The 26,262-nt window shown below is 39.0% G+C and overlaps 1 protein-coding gene across 1 annotated transcript in view; it reads right to left on the reverse strand.

Moving 5' to 3' along the window:
• LOC126470323 (dedicator of cytokinesis protein 7) overlaps positions 1 to 26,262 on the reverse strand; it is a 283,560-nt gene that overhangs the window by 199,854 nt on the left and 57,444 nt on the right. The window contains exons 5-9 of the mRNA XM_050098105.1: positions 19,714 to 19,896; positions 19,310 to 19,431; positions 10,209 to 10,488; positions 9,237 to 9,405; positions 1,525 to 1,718 (exon numbers count right to left, since the gene is read on the reverse strand). Coding sequence (XP_049954062.1) covers positions 1,525 to 1,718; positions 9,237 to 9,405; positions 10,209 to 10,488; positions 19,310 to 19,431; positions 19,714 to 19,896 — 948 coding nt within the window. The remainder of the gene's footprint in view (positions 1 to 1,524; positions 1,719 to 9,236; positions 9,406 to 10,208; positions 10,489 to 19,309; positions 19,432 to 19,713; positions 19,897 to 26,262) is intronic.

The following is a 26,262-nucleotide window of genomic DNA, read 5'->3' on the forward strand; positions in this document are numbered from 1 at the left end:
AGTCTCAGATGCTGTAAGATGCAGTGCCACCATAGATGCTGAGTCTGATCACTGGGTCACTTGAGGGTCCTACTACAGGCGCCTTCGATTCTGATGGTCTCCAGTTCCTGTGTGGGCATGAGCAACCACTCTTCCATCATTATGGGGGAGTGCAGTCTCAGCTGTCCACCTCCTGCTCCTGAGAGCAGACTCTGCTGTCACAGTCTGCATTTCCTGTGTGCTGTCTACAGTGTGTGCACACATACTCCATCATCCACATCTGAAGCTGTCAGCCACCTCGGACAGTGCGATCGTCGTGATGCGATAACTTTGTGAGGTCAGTGTCCTTATGATGAGAATGGTGCTGATGCCACTGACTCAGGCACCATCACAGTGGCTGCGGGTCAAGTTCTGGTCAGCACATACCTCGGTGGACACCTGTTGCTGGCACACCTGCCAGCACTAGCTGCCTGGAATGTCAATAAATCACCGATTGTATTTTATGGACAATAAATGTTTGATGTCTTAGCATTGTTCTACTAGTGCCCTGTGCTCAGCACCTAATAGGCATCCATCCACTCCACACTGTAACCAACGAGAGTAGAGAGCCCACCCAGCATTGACAGCCCACTTCATTGAGTACTGTAATGCTCCAAAATGGTATACCCATCCTTTTGGGAAGGCTTTCAGATGAAGAACTGGAAACCAATTCATTCCCACTAAAATAACTGAAGCAGCCGGTGCCCCAGAAGTTTTCCACTAATGACCATTTTGCTCATCGCCAAGATTCCCTTTTGCACATAATTAAACTCAATAAAGACTTGTACATTGTCACGGTTGAAGTGATCCAGCTAAATACACCTCTCTCCCTGACACACATTTCACCACTGTGTTGTATAGTGGTCACTGAACATGCACAGAACTTGTGGTAATAGAGGACAGCCATTTTTCCCTTAATCCATTAGTGAGTGGAACAGGAAAGCAAATGAGTAACAGTAGTACAAGATACCGCCATCGTGCACTGTATAGTGGATTGTGGAGTGTGGAGTATGTATGTGGATGTAGACGATTGAGGACTGGTGGTGATGAACAGTGCACAGCTCAAGAACCTGTATTTTTCAAATCCAAATACAGTTATCATTTCAACTGTTACAAATTACTTTTTTATATACTATTTTTGAAAATAATCAATCACTCATTAATTTCCAGAATACTTTGCAAACATTTCATTACCATCCTTATTTCTTTAGAGAGAGAAACTGCGGCGGTGGATGTGGGGTGAAGGGGCAGGGGGAGGTAGAAAAGGTGGAGGAGGGGATTATAAATACAGCACAAACCATTCTCCCGCATTCCTGCACTCTCTCTCTCTCTCTCTCTCTCTCTCTCTCTCTCTCTCTCTCTCTCTCACACACACACACACACACACACACACACACACACACACACACACACACACATACAAAATCACTTACATTGGTTTTCAATACACTGAACACCAATAACAGTACTTCCTCAGTTCTGACCTAAAAAGTATTTGGTACTGACCTGCTTAAAAAAATTAGACACAGTAATGGTGACTGGACGAAAAGTATCAAGATTGGAACCAAAGTCATCAGGAGACCAACTACGACGCTTTTCCAAGTTGCTGCGCCTTTCTAATGATCCTCTTCTTGTTAAAGACCCCATATCACTTGCACGTTTTCTGAACTGGTCAAAGCTGTTGCTGCTAGATTTTCGGTCTGTAAAAAAAAAATCACAATTCTTTTGCATGCTGTCTTAAGTAAGCCAAAAGACTTAACAGAATAGAGAAGTGTAGCTCTCAGTTAACAAAACAAGAACTTTTCCCCTCCTTGGAAAGTGATCATATCGTGCAGTGTCATTAGCACGTCATTTCACACGATTTTGATCTGCTTTTAGTGTCTCAGAAAACAGCTTGATCAATAATTTATAATGACGAGAGGCATTAATTGATCTAATGTTACACGTCACTGATGTTGAAATCAGGTGAAAATATTTGTTAGTAGTGACAAACTGTCACATAATTCTCGACAAGAAAGGAAACAGGAAAGCACTGAAAATAAACACTCTGCAGCACTTTTTTCATGTATTTTTATTTTCCTGTTTTCCTTTATTTTGTCTTTTTCCATTCAACTACTAAAAATGTACATTCTTTTTGTACCACACGAGACAGAAAATATATCCTAGCAAAATCTAACAAGAATGTGATGCTTTTGGATTGGCACTCACATCAGTTCCCAAGTTCATCCTTTTATCAAAGTTATCAGACATTGGCTATGTGTCACAGCTGGGAATAAACGATACAAATGTGGAGTTGAAATAATGAATCCAAACCAAATAGTTTGCACTACACATGAGCTGAAAAAATTTTCCAAAATTTTATGATATGCATAGTCTCTTTTCTTAGCAGCTTCATCTTCAGAACTTCAGTTAACCACTGAAGGACAGCCTTTGCTGTGTCAATATGAAAATACTCCTATATATAAAATTATAGTAAATTTTAATTAAAAAAATGCATAAAATTATGGAAAAAATACATGAAGGATTTTAAGTATGTTTCATTTAATTGATAATGTTGCTCCTCCTCCTTTGCCAGTTAGATCACAACAAAGCTTCTTAAACTAATTTACTGATATGCATACTGAAATGTTGCAAGTGATCAATTCTCATCATTCCCCATTGCCGCTGCAAAATATGTGTATTACTTAATGGGCTGTGGCTTCAGCTGTATTATATACTGAGGTGACAAAATTCATGGGATAGTGATATGCGCATATACAGGTGCCGGTAGTACTGTGTACACCAGTTATAACAGGGCAATGCATTGGTGGATCTGTCATTTGTACTCATATGATTCACACGAAAAGGTTTTCAACATGATTACAGCCACATGATGAGGATTAACAGACTTTGAACAGAGAATGGTTATCTGAACCAGATGCATGGGACATTCAATTTCAGAAATCATTACAGAATTCAATATTCCGAGATCCACAGTGTCAACATTGTGCCAAGAGTACCAAATTTCAGGCGTTACCTCTCACTAAGGATAATGCAATGGCCAATGGCCTTCACTTAACAACTGAGAGCAAAGGCATTTGCTTAGAGTCTTCAGTGCTAATAGACAAGCAAGTTCCCAAACAATGATGGAATTTTTATGGATGACAATGCACCATGTCAGAACATTGGGTTGGACAATTTGAGCGAATGATTTCGCCATCCAGATCGCCCGAGATGAATACCACTGAACATTTGAAGAATTTATTTAATTTCTTTAGTATTCTGGTGCATTTATTTTTAATCTATTCATTGAAGTACTCTAAGAATGTGACATGAGAAACTTGTGTTTTTAAATGGTTTCAAAATTGTCTAGTTTGAGATCTTTCAGATAAATATGTTATACCTTTCAGTCTGTTTCTATGTAGTCCGTTTTGTGGCATTTTTCTGCTAGATAGTCTGTGATTGCTAACTTCTTATGTTTTAGATGGAATGCAGCAAAGTGTTCTTTGAATCTAGTATGAAAAAATCCTCCAAGCCTGAACTACACATAAGCAGTCACAGTTCTGGCAGTTGACTCTATATAGTCCAGACTGCTTGAACTTACTATAGTGATTTGGTTTACTGAATAACTGTTAGGTCAGTTTCTTTATTGATACCTGTATTGGTATGATACTCCTTTATAATAATTGTTTTAATATTTCAGTTTCTTTGACAAAATTTTCGTGAAACAATGAAAGACAAAATAGTATCATGTATAACCATTTGGAAATTTGTTTAGTGGTTACTTTGTCTTGCCTAAAATGTAAGTTGTGTTGCCATCTTTGACAATTGCAAAGTTCATTTACATTACAATGCTCTTTTGACTTGTAGTGTAACCTTTAAGAATAGTGTGTGTGTGAAGCAGTAGGTCATCAGCATAAAGCACCAACAGTGCTTCCTCATCAACAGATACAAAGAAGGACAATAATTCAACAAGGATGGTCACATTGCACAACACACTTGTTGAGAGTTTGCTACCTGGATATATGTAACAATAATCGTACTGTGATTTGTTATACACTGCACAAGACCTCTCTTGTAACTACATTCCCTGTCTTAGGACTGAACTGTAACTTCCATTGGGTCATTTGCTTGGGTTTATTCCAACTGCATCTTACCTACTGTCTTCACATTTCTCAGTATTGAGCCTTACCTTGTCACAACATACAGAAAATCTTGTTTTCAGTGATTAGTTCTTTCATATTCACTATCTTCATTCAGTTTTTGTGGTTCTATGCAATGCCTGTATTGTTCTTGACTTCTTTATAAGGATAAAATATTGTTGTCCATTCTAAAACTGTCTAGGTTTATTTTGATGAAGTTAGAACAAAACTGGTGATGAGGAACTGGGAACCTAGCAGTGTTGTTGCTTGTCCTCTTGCAGAGGTTTGTGCAGATTTCACCTTCAATAAGGTACAGATTATTCTGAATTCAGAGCAGAATGAGTATCAATTGTCCTTGTCGTTTCTTTAGCTCTATTTACTTTCATAGCTTTCATGGTATTTGACTGTGAGCAGGAATAGTGGAAGAACTACTCCATATAGAGATGTCACTACTTAGTGGTAGCTCAAGTAACAGATGCCAATCAGTAACACTATCATTTCCATGAAATTTCACAAAAACTTAGCTCAGTACTAGAGAGTGCATATAATGTCTAAGCATGTTCTATTCTCCAACTGTATGAAAAAAAATCAGGCAAATCTCGTTAAGAATGGACTACCAAGTTGCAAAATATAAGTCAACTTTGGTGTGCCATCTGCTCCAGACCCAGTGCAATCACTTATATGCAGACATTATCATAAGATATCACCTCAAACAATACGTGCTGGATTCATTTAACACTTTTCAGTTTATTGCAGTCAATTCAATATGGGAGTGATCTGATGTTATATAATTTAACAAAATAAACATAAGCATAAACTTCCCTTCCCTGTTGCAATAGGACCTTGAAGGCACAAAAAATTTCGAGTGTTCATACCTCCTTTCTTGTTAATGCCATCCGACCTTTGTCTAGGGTACATCCTGTAACATATACCGTTCACAACATGGTTTGAAAGACATTAAATTAATTCGTAAAAGAGAAACTATGTGAAATTCTGTCCACTATTTGAGCTGTCAGAATCGTAGTAGTTGTTAAATCAGACTGTTCTGTGCAAATCTATGGCAATCTCAAGGCAACTTTCCAAGTGCAGTCCATCACAGATGCTTATGTTTTGTCATGTTCAGAGGAGTTTTTTCCTGTATGACAGGCAGTTGCTACTTCTCAGAAATTAATTCAGTTGAAGGAAAATTTTCAGTTATCTCTAGATCAAGAATCGTAGAATTTGATAACCATTTACATTTCGTTTTGGCTTCTGCTAATATTGTACGCTGCCCTTCACTATTGCAAGTGCACTGCACACTTCCCAGTATTTTCCAGAAATGATTTTACGAGGGTAAGTCAATTATTATCAGCAATTTAGTTATATTTTTGTTTATTTTGGTAGAACTGCCATTTTACATTGATGATGCATATTTTGTTTATTTGTTGTTATATCTTTGCAATTTTCAAGCTGCTAGGTTAATTTTGTTGTCGCTGCCGTGCTGTTAATCATGGCTGCTCCACTGTCTATTTGCACCAAAGAAGAGCAACATTCAGTGATTTGTTTTTTTGTGGTCAGAAGGTGTATCAGAGGCCGAAATTCATCGAAAACTTTCAGTACAGTACAGGAACAGTGTTTTGCCACAACAGAGTGTCTACGAATGGATTGAAAAATTCCTAAATGGTTGCACAAGTGTCACACACGATGTAGGAGCCGGACAACTGTTTATTGCCACAAATAAAGAAATCATTGAGCATTAACATGAAATAATTCTCTTAGACAGACAATTAACTATTGACGAAGTTGCACATCGTCTGCAAATTAGTTATGGTTCTACCTATGAAATCATCCACAACAGAATTGGGTTTCATAGAGTTTGTACAGGATGGGTCCCAAAACAACTCACACAGTTGCATACACAAACATGCTTGGACATCTGCAAAAAACATTTGGCTTGCTATGGTAACAAAAGGTGACAACTTCTTAGACAGGATATTACTGGTGACAAAACATGGATCCACCAACATGAGCCAGAGAGTAAACAGCAGAGTATGGAATGGAAACAGCCAAATTCACCATAAAAGAAAACATTCAAGACCCAACCACTCACAGAAAAACTGAGGCTTATAGTTTTTTGGGACGCACAAGGTCCAGTACTGGAACATTATGGGGAAAGGGGCACAACAATAAACAGTGTACATTACAGTGAGATGCTTACTGCCAGGCTAAAGCCTTCAATTTGAAGCAAACACCAAGGATTGCTGTCAAAAGGTGTTGTGTTGTTGCACAACAATGCCCGTCTGCATACTGCTGCCCACACTGCTGAAATGCTCCAGAAACTCAAATCTGAAGTACTGGATCATCCTCCATGTAGTCCTGATCTTGCCCCTTCTGACTATCACTTGTTTGGTCCGCTCACACAGGCATTAAGGGGCCATCGATTTGCCTCAGATGAAGCAGTGAAAGAAGTGGTGCATTCCTGGCTCACAGCTCAACCTAGAACCTTCTTTTATGAGGCCATCACGAAGCTTGTACAACGATGGACCAAGTGCATTGAAACACAAGGAGACTATGTCATAAAATGATGTTCTTGTAAGTTTCCTATTTGGTTACAATAAAATTTTATACCTACTTTAAGGCTAATAATTGACTTACCCTCATATGTAATGTACATCAATGTATAAAATATCTCAATAACACCATAGTTAACTAGCACAATCCTTGCAATATTTTCTTCTTATATAACTACTGCAGACAAGTCTGTGTTGCAACATAGATAAGTGACAGCTTATCAAGCCAGCAGTCAAGCACTTGGACTCTATTGTCAAAACAGGATAGGATGTGGTCAATGAATTTCCATTTCATGACCATCCAATAACTGATGGTAACCCTCACCCTCACATCATTATCAAACTACCTAGAAATTTCATTTCAGGTGGCACAGATGTTAATAAGATTACCACTCAAAGAACCCTTTGGGGCAAAATCCTCTTGACAGATATTAAATACTTTTCCATGAGATTTTAGGATCACATCCAGACGAAGTTGATATCTTGCCATGAAATTTCAGCTGACAGCCATTCAGCCATCTTCAGGAGAGTGTTTGACACAGTGTCACTCATCTGAATATGACTGAATTGTTGTCAGCCAAAATACTGTGGCAAGATGTTGACATCATTGTGCTACAATCCCACAACTTAATGCATTACTCATTACACCAGGAAAACTTCACTTCTATTGCTTTAATTCATCATGTCATTATTAAGCGGAAATCTTGTAGAGTACAGTGATGACAATACTGCCGTAATGACTTAAATGAACTATTCACAGGTTGGAAAAATGAGCATTAGCATAAAATTCCATAATTATATTTTTGGGGAGGAAAATTAAGAGCTTAATGCGCCATCAACAATGAGGACATTGGAGATGGAGAACATCAAGGAAAACACAAATCTGGGTGGCTGGCCAGAGATTTGAAATATCTTTCTCCCAAATGCAAGTCCAAAGTGCTAAACGCTGAGCCACCTCACACGGCAATTATGTTTACAGGGCACTTGTCACACTGATTACAGATCACAAGCTCCTCGTGCATATTTTTGGATATGACTGACATGTTACGGAGACCACAATACTACAGCTACAACTTGAGGCATTAGTATTAAGTAACTACAACTACAGCAATATTCTCAATCCAACATCTGTCACACCAATATTAATACTTTGCCCCACATACTGGTGGTGCTCTAATGCCAATTTTGATTGCTCAATGGACATTGTCAGTGAGACGATCAACCACGTACAGTCAATCCATTAAATGCCCAATGCATCATTTACATAAAAGTAGTGGACCACACTCTGCAGTGCATTTATAACTACAACAAGCTCCTGACTGAGAGCAGATTATCTGTCCATAGTTAGGTGATTTTTGAAAAACTAAAAAAAACTGACCCTGACGTATTCTGTAAGAATCATAGTATTATTTATAATATTATTTTTATTTAGAATACACTATTATGCAGGTGCCTTCTGATTTCCCACTGGACATCCCAGAAATATTTTTAAGTTGCTTCCCATTTGTCCTCCGATATCTGCAAGGACTCCACCCCTGTAACCTGTCTGCAGCCAGATTCTTGTCTATATGTTTGCCAGTCCATTTTCTGGAAGCTAAAATCTGATACTCTCCAATACACTGTTTCTGGCCAGTAACATCAAGTAATGCAGTGGTTTTCGGATGTGACAGGTAGCACATTTTGTAAAAACACAAAATAGCAGTTCCTGGAAAAAAACATGTATTTTGCATTATTGTGTTTTTTCAGTTATTCATGCTGTCTCTGATGCACATTAATCCGGACAACTGGGAGCTTACCGTATGTGCAAGATGGCCAGTCTCACAGCATTCTCCCAATGTCCCTAGAACCCCAGAGCTTATTTCCATCTTCTAATAATTGTTCAATGCATTCTCTTAGTTTCTTCCTGCAAATGGGATCAGGTTGTCATCTGCATCAGGTCCTAACCATTATCTGTAAGGTACACTGGGGAATGTATTCCATACATCTTGCAAGTAGCTGCATATACTGACCAGTAATGAACACACACTATTCCAGTCATCTCACTGATACAGCCCATCTCTTCACGAACATTTGAAAGCAACATACCTAATCCATTACAACTACTGCACAGCTTTTTATGTGGGTCTGTATAGGAATCATCTGTAGACCTGTATGCATGGCTACTACTGAACTGTGGGCAAGGGAAAGATTTACCACCCTTGGGTAGCACATGCTGCTGTGCACAACATAGTTAACATCTATGGCTGCTTCACAGTTAAGGGAGTAAGAGAGAGAGATAGAGCCAGAGAAATTCCTTTCAATTGTCCTTATGAGAATTCTCTCATTCAACCCATCATACAGTCAAACAATGTAAATGTTTGAAATGAATTATTTTTGTTGCAGATGAATTCTTCATTATCATAATCATCATCATCATTTTTTTCTTCAAGAGTCAATCAACATCTAGCTTGTGATTGGGAATCTTATTACATTAAAGATAAAATGGCAGATAATGAGATATTTGTTTGGCAGAATGATATATTTTACATTAAAAAGTGGAAAAAATTACCTAAGCTATATGATCCTGTGTTTTCTCTGTCACTTCCGCTTTCTCTTTCTAAACTGTTGACACCATCAATGACATTCATTACATATATCGCAGTCCATGCAAATGGCATCCTGTACTTCCCTAGACGTTCACAAGCAGTAACAGCATTGGTCTTCAGTTTCTCACGACTCTGTAAAGGAGGAAGACAGCAGGATTACAATAATTCACAAATAGCCAGTATTTCATGCTTAGAGAAAAGTTTTGTTCCACTGGCTAACGTAAGATTGGGGCATCTTAGAAGACTTTTCGTTTCCAGTAACCATATCTGCTCTGTTTGATAATGTTGTTTAGAGTGAATAACACTATCAATGACAGCACTCAATCAACATGTCAAAATTTTCATAAATATTTATTGTTTTGAAACTGAGAAGGAATTCACCCCTCTCCCCCCTTTTTCTCAAAAAAACCACTACCACTACCAAATTCTACATCCTGGCAAACATGAATCAAACTGATGCAATGGAGGATTTGAATCTCAGTCACACGTAGTATGAATCCAGAAATGTAATTACTGTGTTACCTCAGCTAGTACTTCAAACAAAAAGGGCAGCATAAATGGTATCCATGTACAATGAATATTAAATTCTTAGCAAACAAAGCATGGCAATGTTTACAAATGCCTTGCCTATTTTTCAGACCTCTTAAACAGCCCATCAAAAGTAGTGTCTAGAGTGTTATATTGCTTTAAGCGATTTAGAAAAAGAATGAAAGATCAGCACTGATCATATTTTGAAGCACAGCACAGCAGATGTTATCTCCTAGAGGCTCCCCCTTTTCCCATTCTACAGAGACTCACACAGAGCTTAAATAAAATCAAATGAACAATAAAATTAACGAATCACTTACATTCTATGCAGTGGGAACAAGTTAATGTAGTCATCAATTTATTCAAATACAAGATATTTTTAAAATGTTGCCACACATTTCACTCACCTTGTCATCTTTTATATAGGGTTCAGCACAGTCATTTATGTCACCCTGTAACACCTTCTCTAATTTGATTACAAAAAACAAATCAGAAGAAGGATATGTGATATCAAAAACACACGCCCTGCTAAGAGTGCTTGTGTCACTGTAGGGAATATGAGAAGACAGCATGTGCTTCAGACCTTCTGAATTCATATCAAAATAAAAGTTTTCTGATACTTTCTTCTTTTCTTTGGCATCATACAAGGCAATTGAAGCAAATATTGGTTCAACTTCCAGTTCTAGCCTGAAAACAAATCATGACAGTATCAGCATTTACTCAAAAAGGCAAAGCAATGATATATACTAAGATAACTATGCCCTACAACAAGAAAAGCAAAAGAGCTGTGGTCTATTGTGGTTACTATAAATATAATCAATTATATTTCTTAACAACGGTCAAAATAATTGTTTTTGTTCCACATTTATCAGCCTTTCAGACATACAAAGAGTCTTCCTGAGCATGACATTAAAAGTAAATAATGGTTTCATTTACTTGTAAACAGCAATTATCAATTTACAGTTGAATGTTACCTTTTCACATCTCACAGGATCATGTGCAGGGGAAGATATTTCCTGCATGTGTTCATGAGAACAAGAAGTCATTTATTACATTATTACGGAGCCGTCTCAGATGTCCACTACTGAATTTTAAAAGAACATCAAATATTGCAAATCTTTGCACATTTCCATTCTTTAATGTAACAGGAACAATATTCAGTGGTAACTTGCAATATCAAAAGTCTAGAGTACATACACATACCAGTTGCAGACAATTTGGCAAACTAAATGCCAGGCTCACTATATACTTGGTCACATAAGAATCATCAATAAATATTTGTCATCATTTAGTAGTAACAAGAAATATAGAGCTTTTAATTACTCTAAGCTCCAAAATTATTGAATTGCCCTAATTATTGCAAAGAGCATGTTACCAAACAAATACAAAGTTCGAGGAGGTATGTTCTGTCTGTGGAACTAATTTAAGGCAGTTTGTTTATTCCCACACGTGTTTTGCTTCCTTCTTTTATTTGTGAAGCATCTTCAGTGGTGATTTCCAGCTGTGTTAGCTCATTTGTGTAGTCTTGAAGATGTGTTCATTAGTCTCCATGCTCCAGTTGGCCAATTACCAGCATTCTTTCACCCACATTTGATGTGTGTGATGTGTTGAATCAAATGTGGTTGAAAGAATGCCGGAAATCAGCCAACTGGAGTATGGAGGCTAATGAACACATCTTCAGGACCACACACATGGGCTAACAGCACTGAAAATTGCCACTGAATATGCTTCACAAATAAAATAAGCAAAACATGTATGGTAATTAACAAACTTCCTTCAAGTAGTTCCATAGACAGAGCATACCTCCAAAAACTTTCGAAGCAACTAAGGAACCATGGAAAACAGAAAAAAAATGATGAAAATACAAGGTTCTTATATAAAGCAAAAATAATTTAAGTTCATACTGAATTGCTTTTTATCTTTGGCATTTTACATAGACAAATATTTGAACAGATAAGGAAGGGATGTAGTGTATGTTGGTATATGTTTAAGTGCAAGAGTAGGTGTGCTTGTGCTCCTGCAAGAAGGTTTTCCAAAAACAAGGCAAGCTGAATGAAGCTTCTGCTTCTAATATCACACCATTCCAGCAACATGGAGGAAGACTCTAGAGAATGGCAATAATCTCAGTGTAGCAGATAGTTCTGCTTTTGGCAACTGCAACTCCAGTGGTCATGCATGGTATGCAAGTCACATGAGAATATTTGTTGGCCTGCAATATTAAACCAATATCCAGCTTGGCAGCTGGACCTGTAGGTTTACTGTTGTCACAGCAACTGGGCATTAGCTCCAGTGTGGTGGAATATGCCACGATCACATATGCATCGTAGATGTGTCACCTGTAGGAGGGAGGGGTGGGGGGGGGGGGGGGGTAATCAGTTACAGGGACTCTGTGCCAGTTGATCATTTGGACCACATTTTGTTCTTGCTCTAGCTCTGCTGTTCAATACCTAGCCATGTGTACCTACACTGTGTGGACCTTGTCTCTAAACTGTAGTCAGATCCCGTATCCTCAAGGGTTTGGATAGACTAACATTGAAGCTGTTCAGCTGACATTTGTTTTTCATACTTCCAAATGTCTGAATTTCAGAGACGAGTTTCCTAATTCCAGAACTATCTAATTATCTACCCTCTACATAACTTCTTTGATGGACCTCCCTGCTTACTGTCATAAAATACCCAGACTGATTGCTTGAGGCAAGAATAAACAATATTTTATGGTGTCAGGTGTTGGGTGGTTGCTGTTGATGGTTCAATTAAGCAGCAACTACCTGCTACAAATTATTGGAATAGGTCACAAATCTCTCAAAAATATCAGTTCAGCCCGACAATAGGTAAAAGACACCATGGCCCTTTCATTCCAATAACAATGTATGCTGGCTTGCAGAGGGAGCAGAGCAAATGGGAAAGAAAGAAGAGAGAAGAAAAAGCCAGAACAATTGCTACAGTTCAATGAAGACTGTAGGCCAAGGTAGTTATCCTAGTAGCTGCATATCTTCACACTACGAGTGAAACAACCTAGGCGGAGTGTCACAGGACAATCATAGTAATGCATAGAACAGTACAGACAGGTAAGAGGCAGCCAGTAGGCAATATATTAGTTTGTGGGAAGGACTTAAGTTAATGTTGCATTTGACAGCAATAAAAATGTTCCAAATGTGTTTATCAACAACTGAGCTTGTAAATCCAGAGTAACATGATTTTTATTTATTTATTTATTTATTTTTTGTTGAGATTTGTGAGAACCAGGATAGCCAGTTCAACAGGTAAAAAACTGCTAGTTATAGATTTAAGTGCCACTTGGTAAGATGCGTGAGCTAGTCTTGTGAAAAACTATTTGAGTAATGGTGCTCACAACTCTACACATGTACCACCGCTTTAGAGAAGCCATTCAAGGCACACCGAAAGAGCTGGAGCTGGTAGGCAGCACTGCGCTATTCTGGAAGCCAAATAAAGCTGTATTCATTCATGGTATTTATAGCGACAGAATCAAAACATTAGTGTATACTCATTAAGAAAATTGAAATTAGCAGGAGAAACAACATCAATTTTGACGGAGGCAAGTGCAACAGCTTCAGAAAGGGGAAAAAAAGTATGCAAAGTGGCAGTGCGGCATTACAAAATGAAAATAAAGTGATGAAAAGCTTCAAGCAAGGAAGACAGAGCCAGCAGTAGTGAGGAATAGGGTAGATAATACACGAGTGATCCTAGCATTTTCTACAGGAACTGTAGAAAAATGGAAGGACCGCAACATAGTAAGGTGCTCCCACTGGTACTTGCCAGGGCACATAAGCTTGTGTACGTGATTGAAGCCTGTAACATGCTTCAAATATAAACAAACTGGTCACTATGGAAGAGCTTACAGAGTGTGCATGGCAGGCACAGAGAAAGAACAAAATGAAGAGAAACTACGTAAGTGGGTTATATCTAGTCTGGGAAAATACTGACAGCTGACTATGGCAACAATAATCCCCTTGCAGAGCTAGAATGTCAGGAAGGCATAAAGTCTCAGATGAAATTTGTTATCAATAGAAGAGTGTAGATGAAGTTTGGTGCAAAAGAGTGTGCTCTTTTAAAATAGGATTGTATGTGAAACAAATGGCTCATAGAAATCCAAAATTAACTGCCAACCTACAATACAGGCAGGTAACAGAGTCTGCAGCACAGAAAATAAAAAGAAGTGATGAGAAACATGTACGAGTAAAAGGGAAGCTGATAATAGGTCCTCCAGAGAAATGAGTGTGTAGAATGAGAGGGGTGAAAGGTGCGACTATCACTCCAAAACAGGAAACGAACAGGATCAGGCTCACGAGGAACGAGTGCATTGAAAACTATAGCTGAGAATGGTTCAGTAAAATTCCCACTACCAGCCATGGAACCAATGCCAAAAAAGAGACTGTTGTTCTGCTGCTGTTGCTGCTGCTGCTGCTGCTGACAATGATGATGACTTTTGGTTTGTGGGGGCTCAATGGCATTGCCTATACAAACGCACATTCCAGTCTTGCCATTTTCCTGAATGATGATGAAATGATGAGGACAACAAACATCTAGGCCCCAGGTGGAGAAAGTCCATGACCCAACCAGGAATTGAACCGGAACCCTGTGATCCAGGGACAGCAACGCTAACCACTAAATCATGAGCTGCGGACAGACAGTTTGGAGAATGTCATGTCAGTATGACCAAGCCACAACTAAATGTTCATGTAAGAAAGCTGAAATAGAATATTCATGCCAGTTAATTAAAAGTGTGTGAAAAGTGTGAGTAAGTACACTGACAGAGATTATTCATGTCAGTTACTTAAAAGTGTATGAAAACATGGTCATTACTGAGCTATGCACAATGTTCAGCTATGTGTTCCACTTGACAGGAGATACGTTACCACACACATAGGCCATCAAGGTTGGACTCAAACTGCTACCCAAAGTGGAAAGCAAATTATCTGTTTGCATCTCTAGAGAAGACCTCAAGTGCAAAAAGAAGTGCTGCAGCAGGAATTTGAGAAAATGTTGGAACATGATATAATAGGATCCAGTAAAAGTGAATGGAAAATTCCACTGACAAGGATTCTGACAAGATGAACGAAAGTGAAACTAATGTACAGTCACTGACTACAGGTGCCTATACGAACTTTCCTTAAATGTATTCTATCCATTGGTGAGTGTAGATGACATCTTCGACAGTTTTAGTACAGGCAAATACTTTTTGACTCTTAATATGATGATGATGATGATGATGAAGTCCCATACTCCGAGACGGAGCGTAGGGGAACGATGCGGGAGACCCGCACCGCCGTACTAGGCAAGGTCCTAGTGGAGGTGGTTTGCCACTGCCTTCCTCCGACTGTAATGGGGATGAATGATGATGATGATGATGATGAAGATGAAGACAACACAACAACACCCAGTCATCTCGAGGCAGGAAAAATCCCTGACCCCGCCGGGAATCGAACCCGGGACCCCGTGCTCGGGAAGTGAGAATGCTACCGCGAGACCACGAGCAGCGGACACTCTTGATATAGCAAAAAAAAAAAAAAAAAAAAAAAAAAAAAAAAAAAAAAAAAAAAAAAAAAAAAAAAAAAAAAAGGTCTGTAGTCAGATCCTACTGAAGAAAATCAAGAAAAAGATGGCTTTCAGTACACTATATGGAGAATAACAAATGTAAATGTATGCCCATGAGCCCAAAATCAGCTCAACAAACTTTTCATAAATTAATAAACTGTTTTCACAGGGCTACAAGGCAACAGACTGTTCACTGACGTAAATGACATGGTGGTATTTAACTCTACCTTAGAGAAAAACAATATGTGGCTAAAGGAAATTTCTGAATGGCTTATATTCCACAATTATACTTCAAAATTACCCATTGATAAATGTGAATTCTTGCAAAAATAAATGTCATTTTTAAGCCATGCCCTATTGGCAAATGGATTCTAGACAGACTGACAGAAGATCAAAGATGTTAGCCATAAGTTGGGGAGTGAAATACTTCAGATTTTACATTAATGGCAGAAGATTTCTGACATGTGCAGATTTAAATCTTTAACTCGGGTAGATAACTTAACAAACCCACTGTCAAGACTAATGAAAATTGGGCTAAAGTTAGAACAGTATCTACATCTATATACATACTCCACAAGCCACTGTACGGTGTGTGCCCGAAGCGCAGTACCACTACTAGTCATTTCCTTTCCTGTTCCACTCATGAACACAGCGAGGAAAAAACAACTGTCTATATGCCTCCATATGAGCCCTAATTTCTCATATCTTATCTTCATGGTCCTTACACGTATGTTGTTAGCAGTATAATTGTTCTGCAGTCGGTTTCAAATACCACTTCTCTCATTTTTCTCAAAGTGTTCCTCAAAAAGAACATTGCCTCCCCTCCAGTGTTTCCCATCTGAGTTCCTGAAGCACCTCCATGATACTTGTGTGTTGCTCAAAACTATTAGTAACAAATCTAGCAACCCACCTCTGAATTTCTTAGATGTCTTTCTTTAATCTAATCTGATGCAAATCCCAAACACTCGAGCAGCACTCAACAATATATTGCACTAGCATCCTACATGTGGTCTCCTTTACAGATGAACCACACTTTCCTAAAAGTTTCCCAATAAACCAAACTCCATTTGCCTTCGCTAATCCGATCCTCACATGCTCATTCCATTTCATATCACTTTGCAACATTAAGCCCAGATATTTCAACGATGTGACTGTGTCACACAGGACACTACTAATGCTGTTTCTGAACATTAAAGGTTTGTGTTTATTACTCATCTGCATTAACTTACATTTTTCTACATTTAGAACTCGCTGCTATTTTGCATAATTCATCTTGTACCCTCTACAGTCATTCCACAATGATAGCATCATCAACCACAGATTGCTGCCCATGCTGTCTGCCAGATCATTTAGAAAATAATAGTGGTCCTATTACATTTCATTGGGGCACTCCTGATGATACCTTGTCTCTGATGGATACTCACCATTGAGGCCAATGTATTGGTTTCTATTACTCAAGAAGTCTTCAAGCTATTCACATGTCAGTGAGACAGTATCAGATAATGTACAAAAGTAGCAAAAATCTGGTGGACAATGCCGCCCCCCCCCCCCCCCCCAACTGGAAGAGGAGGCACTGGCTGTGACAGCTACGTGTTTTGGGGACTCTCAGGCCAGCAGAAATAATGAATCAGTTGATGTTCTTATTAACGGGGTACATACTGCAGCTGGTGGGGAAAAAGAATGAGTAGGAACCAGGGAAAAAACTAAACGAGTGTGCACAAAGGCAACAATAATAAAACTGTATCACAACCTTAGTGTGAGGACATCAAGACTTGGGAGTGTGTGTGAACGCAAAGAAAAGTAGCAAGCGTGAACAAGTATCTTTGAGCCAGACTGACCAAGTAAATGGATGTATTTTTACATTTCAGTATGCTTTGAATAAGTCCATATTAAAAGGTAGGATGCTGACATCCTAGTCCAAGTGTTGGTTGAGAAAATTATACTTGGATATGGAACTCTGTCACTATGTAGGACATATTTTCATACAGGATACCATGAAGAGATTAAGTAAACTGTAGTGAATTGAAAAAGTACATTCTCCTAGCTATCAACCTCAAACGAATGGTGCACTGAAGAAGTAGCATCATACATAAACTGAGATACTGAGACATTATGTAAATAGAACACAAACAGACTGGAACATTTGGGTTCCATATGCAGTTTTGTGTATAATGTGAAACCACACAGAGTAACTGGATATGGTCAGCATGAAGAGGCATAGTTAAAGAATCATATGAAGGAGATGCACGAAAGTGTGGAAGAAGAGAACGCTCAGAGCAAATTAAAGAACAAAGAATATTACAATAAGTCACTAAATCCTAAAGAGTTCCACTTTGCCACTTTGGTGATAAGGTTATGTTGTTTGACAACAGCTTACAAAGTAGAGGCAGCCAACAGTGAGGCCCAAATACAGTAATAAATGAAAGGACATATATAATAATCTGTCTACAGAAAATTAAGTACCTTACAGTTAATGCCAACAGACTGAAGGTGTTTTTCTAGTTCCAGATGTTTGTTTCAGACATTAATCTCCTACTTGTGGGAACTGGTCCGCTGGAGAACACTTATGTATGCTGCTAATGAAGCTGCAATCACCACTTGGACTGTATTACAACATAAGGAAAATAACAATTTATAGTGCAAGATGCACAATAGTAATAACAAAGGCAGCAGCAAGAGAGACTGAGTTGACTAGCAGCTAATCAGCAAGACACCTTAATCAATTTATCAGATCTCGTATTCTCAAAGTGTTTGTGCAGACAGACACTAAAGCAAATCAGCTAAAATTTGTTGTTGTTTGTATTCCCCTTTATCTGAATTTCAAAGACAGAGTTTCCCAGTTCGATAACTAGCCAATTATCTAGCACCACATTGCAGGTAGTTGGACGAAACTCCCCACCTAATCTTAACAACAGCAAAGAACACTCACAGGATGTGACGCCAGGTCAAACTTGCTAGCACTGAGACCACTGTAATGTATTTTCATTAGTAGTATAAAATTTACAACAATCTGTATTTCTAATCTGGTATCTGTTACAGGTTGCCTACCTAACAGCTTCGAGAAGCAACAAAAGTTTGATTTTCAATATTTTGAATAATTATTGACCAAATTTAAAAAATTTTAAATGCTGTCATAATCTACAAATTAAGATGTATAATCTTATGGTAAAAAGTAACAGAATAAGAAAAGTATTACAAAAAGAAACTGTGAGTGTCTTGTGGCAGTGTAACTGACAGCATGCACATACCCAAACTATATTCATCCAGTATCTGTGAATGAGAGCACTTAGCAACCTCCAACAAATTTTAAGCTTAATTTCAAACTTTTCTTATTTTGAGGCAATCAGATCTGTAAAGCTGTTTTATACATGGGAGTTTGATTCTTTAAAGAATCGAGAGTTTACTGGTATGAATTTAGCTCAATATATTACATACAAGACATGCCTACTACAGAGTGACTCTTAAACTACAAATTAATTATCTGTTTCAACCAGTAAAATGTATAAGTGACTTTTATAAATTGTGTGGACTATAACTGTTAATGGGTGGCAATTTATTGTCCCAGGTACAACTGCTGATAATTCAGCTATGCAATGATAGCTGGTTGTGTAAGCTACACAGCATTAAAATCTGCGTGACACATATTCTCTAATAATGACAATAATGTATAAAGTTAACAACTGTAATATAACTAACATAAATTTCAACTATAGAAGAATTTGTCAGATTTTAATGATGATGACGCTAATAACTGAAACACAAAATTTGAAAATGAGTGACTACAATTTTTGAAGTGAACCTTCCATATCCTGTGAACCGAGTTTCACAACTTAGAACATGACTTTATAAAATAAGCAAAATGACTAGCACTGGCAATGAGCACCATTAAAAACCTGACAAGCTCATCCTCGCACACAATTTTCATCTCATGAAGTTCTAGAAGATTAAGTACCTGAGCTGCAAACACCTGACTAAAATCCTGTGTCCCATGTGCTCGTTTGGTATTTCAGCAGGGATTCGCTTCTCAATCATCTCTTCTTCATCTTGAACAGGATAAAGGGTGAACAGTCCATCCTGCAAAATAGTTAATACTCTCTTTTTCCCATCAGACTTCAGACACATTGTTTTATTTTCCAATTTTTTGAAGCTAGATTTTCAAATTTTTAATGTCACAATCATATAACCTAAAACTTTACTGCAGGTAAAATTGATAAAGCCACACGTACCAGTGCCCACATAATGTATGTCAAGTAGAAAAAAGAATTGATCTAGCAGTTCATGTTTTGCAACAATATTTCAAACACATTGCAAATGGTGTTGAGATCAAATTGATACTAAAAAGGATAAACTTGTTACCTGTCTGTTGTCTTGTCTTTTTGCCTCATTCAGTTGATCAATTGTTTCTGGAGGCACTCTCTCCAACAATGAAGGTATAAGCATGTCACTAACAGAGCTTCGGAGATCAAAGCTCGCCCAGCTTGCACGTGGTGTATCAACAGAGTGGACTGACTGCTGAGATGACGACAGCCCAGACTCAACCTATGAACAGGAAAGTTTACAGTCCAGATTTATTGCAAACTAGATTCAAGTGGAAACTGGAGTTGCACAGTGTAGTACACTTTCTAAATGTTAATCAAAGACTGGCAAACTCAATAAATTCAAAAGCATACAAAATACTCTCTCCTGTGAATCAAACAAATCTGTAACAATTTATGTTGCCCTTCTTTGTATATATTGAACATCCCCTGCTAGGCCTGTTTCATGTTAAGTCCCACACACTTGAGCAATATTCTAAGATGGGACACACACGCATATAGTAAGCAGTCTCCTTTGTAGACTAACTGAATCTTCCCAATATTCTATCAATGAACCCAAGTCTGCTATCTGCTTTACCTACAACTGAGACTAAGTGATAATTCCATTTCAAATCTCGGCAAATTGTTGCACTCAAGTATATATAAATTAATTGATTCAAATTGGGACTCACTGATATTAGAGCCATTGCATTTGCATTTTGTGAGCTGCACCATTTTTATTTACAAACATTCAAAGCAAATTGCCAATCGGATGATGATTTATGGGCGAGGGTGCTAAACAGCAGGGTCATCAGTGTCCTTCCATCAATGATATACAGATTAGTGTGGTGAAAATCTACTAAAAATAGCGATAAACTGGAAAACCAAGTTGCATTCTTCCACAAGAGCTGAAAGGTGGCTGAGAAGGTGAGCAGCAGAAAAGCCCTTATTAAAATTCCAATGAAACACAGCTGAATAACTAGCTAAAGTCAAGGATAAAATAGCAGCACAGAGACAGTTAAAAACAGGACATATGACTGTGACTGGATGACTACTTAGAAATAATGAAGGACTGAGCCATTCTGTGACACATCAGAATCTCACGCCCAATACATTGGGGCAAATTCCAGACATCATAAAAAACTTAAAACACACAATATAGATGGCAGGTTCTGTGGGAGACCCAGATCAAGTATCAGATTGTCACATAAAAGACACTCAATTAGGATATGTTGTACTAATAGCTGTACCCCACATCTCCGACAATGGGGCCTCCTTGTGATCTAAGAGAAAGTCACGTGTCATTGGGCAATGTCTCACTCTAAGCTACTTCTTCTACTCATCGTGATTGGAAGTACGTTAAGTCATGGTTGCACTGAAGATTTTATAGAACAAAGATTATTATTCCTCACTTCTAGCAACTGGGCCTCCTACTAACACAAGGTGGTCTTGGTCACAAATGAGATGACAGTCTGCAGGGAGAATGAACAGCGAGCAGGACGTGGAAGGGAGCAAGTGTACCTTGGCAGCCACATGAGTGAGTTCGTTTTCCCGAATTCCTGTGTGCCCTGGGATCCAGCAGAAAATTATTTCCTTGTCCTACCTTAGCAAGAGAAGGAAAGCATCCTGCACTTCTTGTGGCATCCGATCTGCTCGGTACATCTGACCAATAGTGGCATGGGCACTTTGGGAATCTGAGCAGATGAGGAATTTCTTGTCATGACGCTGTCTCATCTGCTCCACTAACCTCACAAGATAACAAACAATTCTGCACAATAAATTGATAAAACAATTCTGCACAATAAATTGATAACTGCTCTGGGAGCCTTATCCTGAGGAAAATGTCAGAGAACACGACAAGGCAACTAATAATATCTTCCTACTTAGACCCATTAGTGTAAACAGCAACAAAATATGGGTGGTGATGCAAAATGAAATTGTAAAAATATATTCTTAGGTACAATTCTTCCTGTAAGCAATCAGTTCTAAACGTAGCAGCCGTTGGGATGTCCAATCCCATCACTGGCTTTGAACCCGAAGGCCCCCACATGTAGGAGCTCGACATTCTCCCACGGCCAAAGCCTCATACGCTATTGCCAATCTCTGCACCACTTTGAAAACTTATTGAGATCTGAGTGTGTATTTGTGCAGCTTCTCCAGATAGTACTTCATTATACACAACTGCATATCTGAAAAAGTCTGACATTACTATTATTGTTGACTGTCAGGGCAATGACGTTCCGTTATTTACAACCGTGGTCAGCAATAACACAACTACTTGTATATTTATTTTACTCCACTATTATTCTTTCAGTTTATATCTTCTTCAGGAGCCATCTCCTAACAATCTTATACGTTTGTTTACTAATCATGGTGATATTCAAAACATTCCCATTGGATAATTTCACCCTGTTACCACAAAGAAATGACAATTCCTTGTTTGTGTATTTGCAAAATTTTAATTCCCAATATATACCATATAATGAGACATGACCTGCAATCTACCACCTACCTCTTCCTCCTCCCTTTCTTTTTTCCCCCCCTGCAGCTCCATGGGAGAGAATTTATAGGTCTACAAGTAAAAAACAGTAACACTAAAAGCATGTTCCAAATATGTTTGCCTTCGTGCCAAGGAAAGCCAGTATTGTCAGTTGCCAGCACAGCCACCACACAGCACAAGTTAAAGCTTGTCTTCCACCAACAGAACTTTGACAGCAAACTCCTGTGGAAGATCGTCTCCACCACCAGGCCATCACACAACACTAGCGGTGCCCACTGGGGTCACCGATAATTCAAAACTATTTTGAGCCGGTTCTGTCAAGGTGAGTGAAACTGGCCACGAGCTGAGTACATTAATTCTTCTTCAATAAGAGGCTTGCTTTCGATCTGCCATCACCTGTACTAGACGATCATCATCACACCACTCACTCCAGAACTTTGACTTTGCTAGGCAACATAAGTCATATGACAATGTTTTTCTTTTACTCACTGTTGTCTCAGCAGACTAAGAGGTGATTTGTGATTCAATGACTTTAGTCAAGTGCACTGTGGCAGTGTTGTAATTTCCGAAAATTGTTTATTTCTAAACTGTGTGTTGCTCCAGATATGAGGCACCACGAGTAAAGTTTTGTTATATTGTTTCCGTTATTAAGGTTGGGAGTTCTGTTTAGTTGGTACTTCACACAAAGACATGAGGAGCACAAACTTTTGTTAATATACTTATTTGTTCTGGATCTTTGCGGACTTTGAATAAATTTTCAAGTTTTGTTAAACGCTACCTGGGCTTCTTTTGTGAGAGTATCCTCAGTTGGCAGATATTTTTATGGATGATGAGGACTCTGTAACCAGCTTTTCCATGCGCGGGTCTTATCCCACATTGTCAGAGTTGCAGTTAGCTAGGCTGTAAGCATGGCTGAACAATCTGATACAGTGAACATAAAACATCTGGTCTTAATTTTGCTTTAGAGGATGCAGCACACAGACAGACTTATTTTTGAGTGGTTGGCACCCATCACGGCATCAGAATTGGAATTCATGGGTCATCTGTTCCACGTTGACTCATCAGTTTAAAACATCCAAATTTACTCAACCATTTGACACAAATTTTTAGTTTTTAAGAACTCGGTGCTGAATCATATCATGAGTGGATGGCTCAGCTTAAGGACTTTCACACGAGAGTATGATTTTCAGTGTATGAACAGACAGTGAAAGTAATTCTATGCATCATCCTTGGTATGTGAAATGATTCCACAGAACAATTAGTGGGTTCTTCAGACCGCATCCAAGCTCCTGCCCGACCCCACCACAACCATCCCCCCCCCCCCACCCACCCCCCACCCCCTCCCATGACATCCTGGAGCTATCCTCCATGGACGCTTTAGTGGCTAGCATTGCTGCCTCTGGATTACGGTGCCCCAGGTTCGATTCCCGGCTGGGTTGTGGATTTCCTCTGCCCGGGGACTGTGTGTTTGTGTTGTCCTCATCATTTCATCACCACCACCGCCACCACCACCATTCAATCATTCATGACAATGGCTAGATTGGACTGAGTAAAAATTGGACTATGTAAAAATAGGGACTTTGTACGGGTGCTGATGACCGCGCAGTTGAGTGCCCTACAAACTGAACATCAACAGCATCATCCATGGACGCCCAGCCCAGGGCCAGATGCCGGGTGTTGCATCCAACCCTATTGGTTGTGGATTCCAGGCCACTCCCATCCCCCCATCCCACCAATATGGAAGGCAATAACATCTCTGAGAACTTCAACACCAGCCTCTGCCCCACCTCATTTTTTGGGTGGGTGGTAGGGGAGAGGGTTGGATTGATCTGATACCAAGAAACACCAGCACTTTAAGATACTAGAATAATCACGACACAGAATGAGATATGGCTTGTCTTCTGCTGACAGAATTTTGACAGCATAGTACCGCAGAAGATCACTGCCACTGCCAGGCCATCAGGCAACACTAGCACCATCCAGAGAGGTTGTCGGGCATGTATAATTATTTCCTCAAGCAGATCATGTGCCACGCATCCTGACATCCAGTGACTATTGAGACCAATGTACTACCCACAGTGGGCCAGTTCCATTGGAACAAGCGGACTGTGCCAAGCACCGAGTGCATTAGTACCTTCTCAATCAAGGGCTTGCTCCCGACGTGCCAAACGTGCCATCACCCACATAGAGGATCGTCATGCAGCTCACTCCAGCACTTTGATTTTGCTAGGAAATGTGAGGCTTATGACACACTTATTCTTTTACTCACTGTTTTATTGTTAAATTGTCAGGTGATTGCAAATCAACAACTTCAGTGAAGTGCACTGTGGCTGTGCTGTATGTCCCCATAATTGGTTTTACTAAACTTGTGTGGTGCTCCAGACTTGAGACACTATGAGTGAAATCTTGTTATAGCGTTTCCATTATTAAGATTAGGAGTTCTGTTTAGTTGGTATTTCACATAAAAACATGAGAACTTTTGTTGTCGCTGTTATTTGTTCTGGGACTCTCCCAACTGTGAATAAATTTTCAGGTTTTGTTAAATGCTACCTTGGCTCCTTTTGTGGGTGTGTCTTCAGTCAATAGACACTTCAATGTTTGTTAGTGCAATTATGAGTTCAACCTAATTTTGCATGATTACATTTTCTTACTATACGAGTTCTCAATATTTTCTCGATTTGCTAATGTCATCGTACGTTGCTTATAGAATTCCCAGGTGGAATGAGAGGTAATGTAAAAAATTAATAATATTTCCTTGAATTAAGTACTGAATTATTTTGAGGTGTTTATTCAACTGTAGAGACCTGCTGACTTGACACCTGCAGGCACTCGCATGTGGGGATGAGTGCCAATGTCATCCCAGAGAAGCTGATAACCAGAACCCATTGCTTGAGCAATGAACCTCATACCATATGATGTTTGGCACAGAAAGCATGCTTGCATGCTAAAGACCTTGACACATGCATCTTGGTCAGTTTTTAGCCTGGTTGTCATTTCAAGGTCTTGTCGGTATATTTTCAACAAATTCCTTCATCTGTGACAGGTAAAGTCCTAGCACCACCAGGATCTATACCCATGCTTTACTGAGCTAATTTCCTACATTTCTGTATAATTTGCTCACTATGCATTTCAACTTTCTATTTAACCCTGTGGTGCATAGCATCCACTACAGGGGATACCTATAATGGTCCCTGTTTCTATCTGTCCTGCAATGGGCACTCCCTACTGGTGTTGTGGCCTGCATGCATTTGCAGCCTCAAGACTGACTGAAAAGGCAGAGAGGTGACCATTAATGGCTGTCCACTGCAAAGAAAATAATGCAGCACAGAGTTAATTATGAAGTCACACCAGGTAAAGGGTGGCAAGAGTATCTTAACTTTTTCTTCCTTCATATTGTGTCCCACATGTATACACTGACCTACATCATCAGATTTTTCTGGTTGATCTAGTCCTGTGCTACAGTGATGTTCATCATAGCTGTCGTTAACCATGTAAAATGTTTGGCAAATGTATGGTTTCCCATGCTGATAAGGAACCTCTCACCTACTGATGTACTTAGGTCAAGATGTCATGTACAAAACTAGCAGCAGAGAACGCATTTGATTTGGGGCTTTCTGGAAAATCCTGCCACATTTTAAAAAGAGAAGCCAACAAAGGCAAGAAACTATCCCAGCTGAATTCTGTACCTTCTGGCTGCTATCGTTGTTTAATGTGTGTTGGTCAACACACATGATGAATCTGCTTCTCAGAATACCCATTGTGAATAAAAGCAAGGTGGCTAAGCTCTGCTGACAAGCTTTCAGAATCTGATATATTTTGTGCTATATGAATAAGTGTCCACAGCGTAGCATCACATTCAGTTGGGTCATGGCAGCAGGTAGATCTGAAATACAAGGCAGTATGTGTTGGCTTCCAAGACACACTGCAACCAGAACCCCTGCCTTTATTGTTATTTATTTTTTTATTATTATTTATTTTATGGCCTTCATTGGACCACTGTAGTCAAAAATACAAAGTTCTAAACAAGTTGTTACACATGGATACAATTTGGTTTGACAATAACTTAATATATTTAGGTAATATAATTATTAGAGGCTATTCTTATATGAA

This window comes from Schistocerca serialis, chromosome 3 (assembly GCF_023864345.2).
Source record: "Schistocerca serialis cubense isolate TAMUIC-IGC-003099 chromosome 3, iqSchSeri2.2, whole genome shotgun sequence".
NCBI classification, from domain to species: domain Eukaryota; kingdom Metazoa; phylum Arthropoda; class Insecta; order Orthoptera; family Acrididae; genus Schistocerca; species Schistocerca serialis.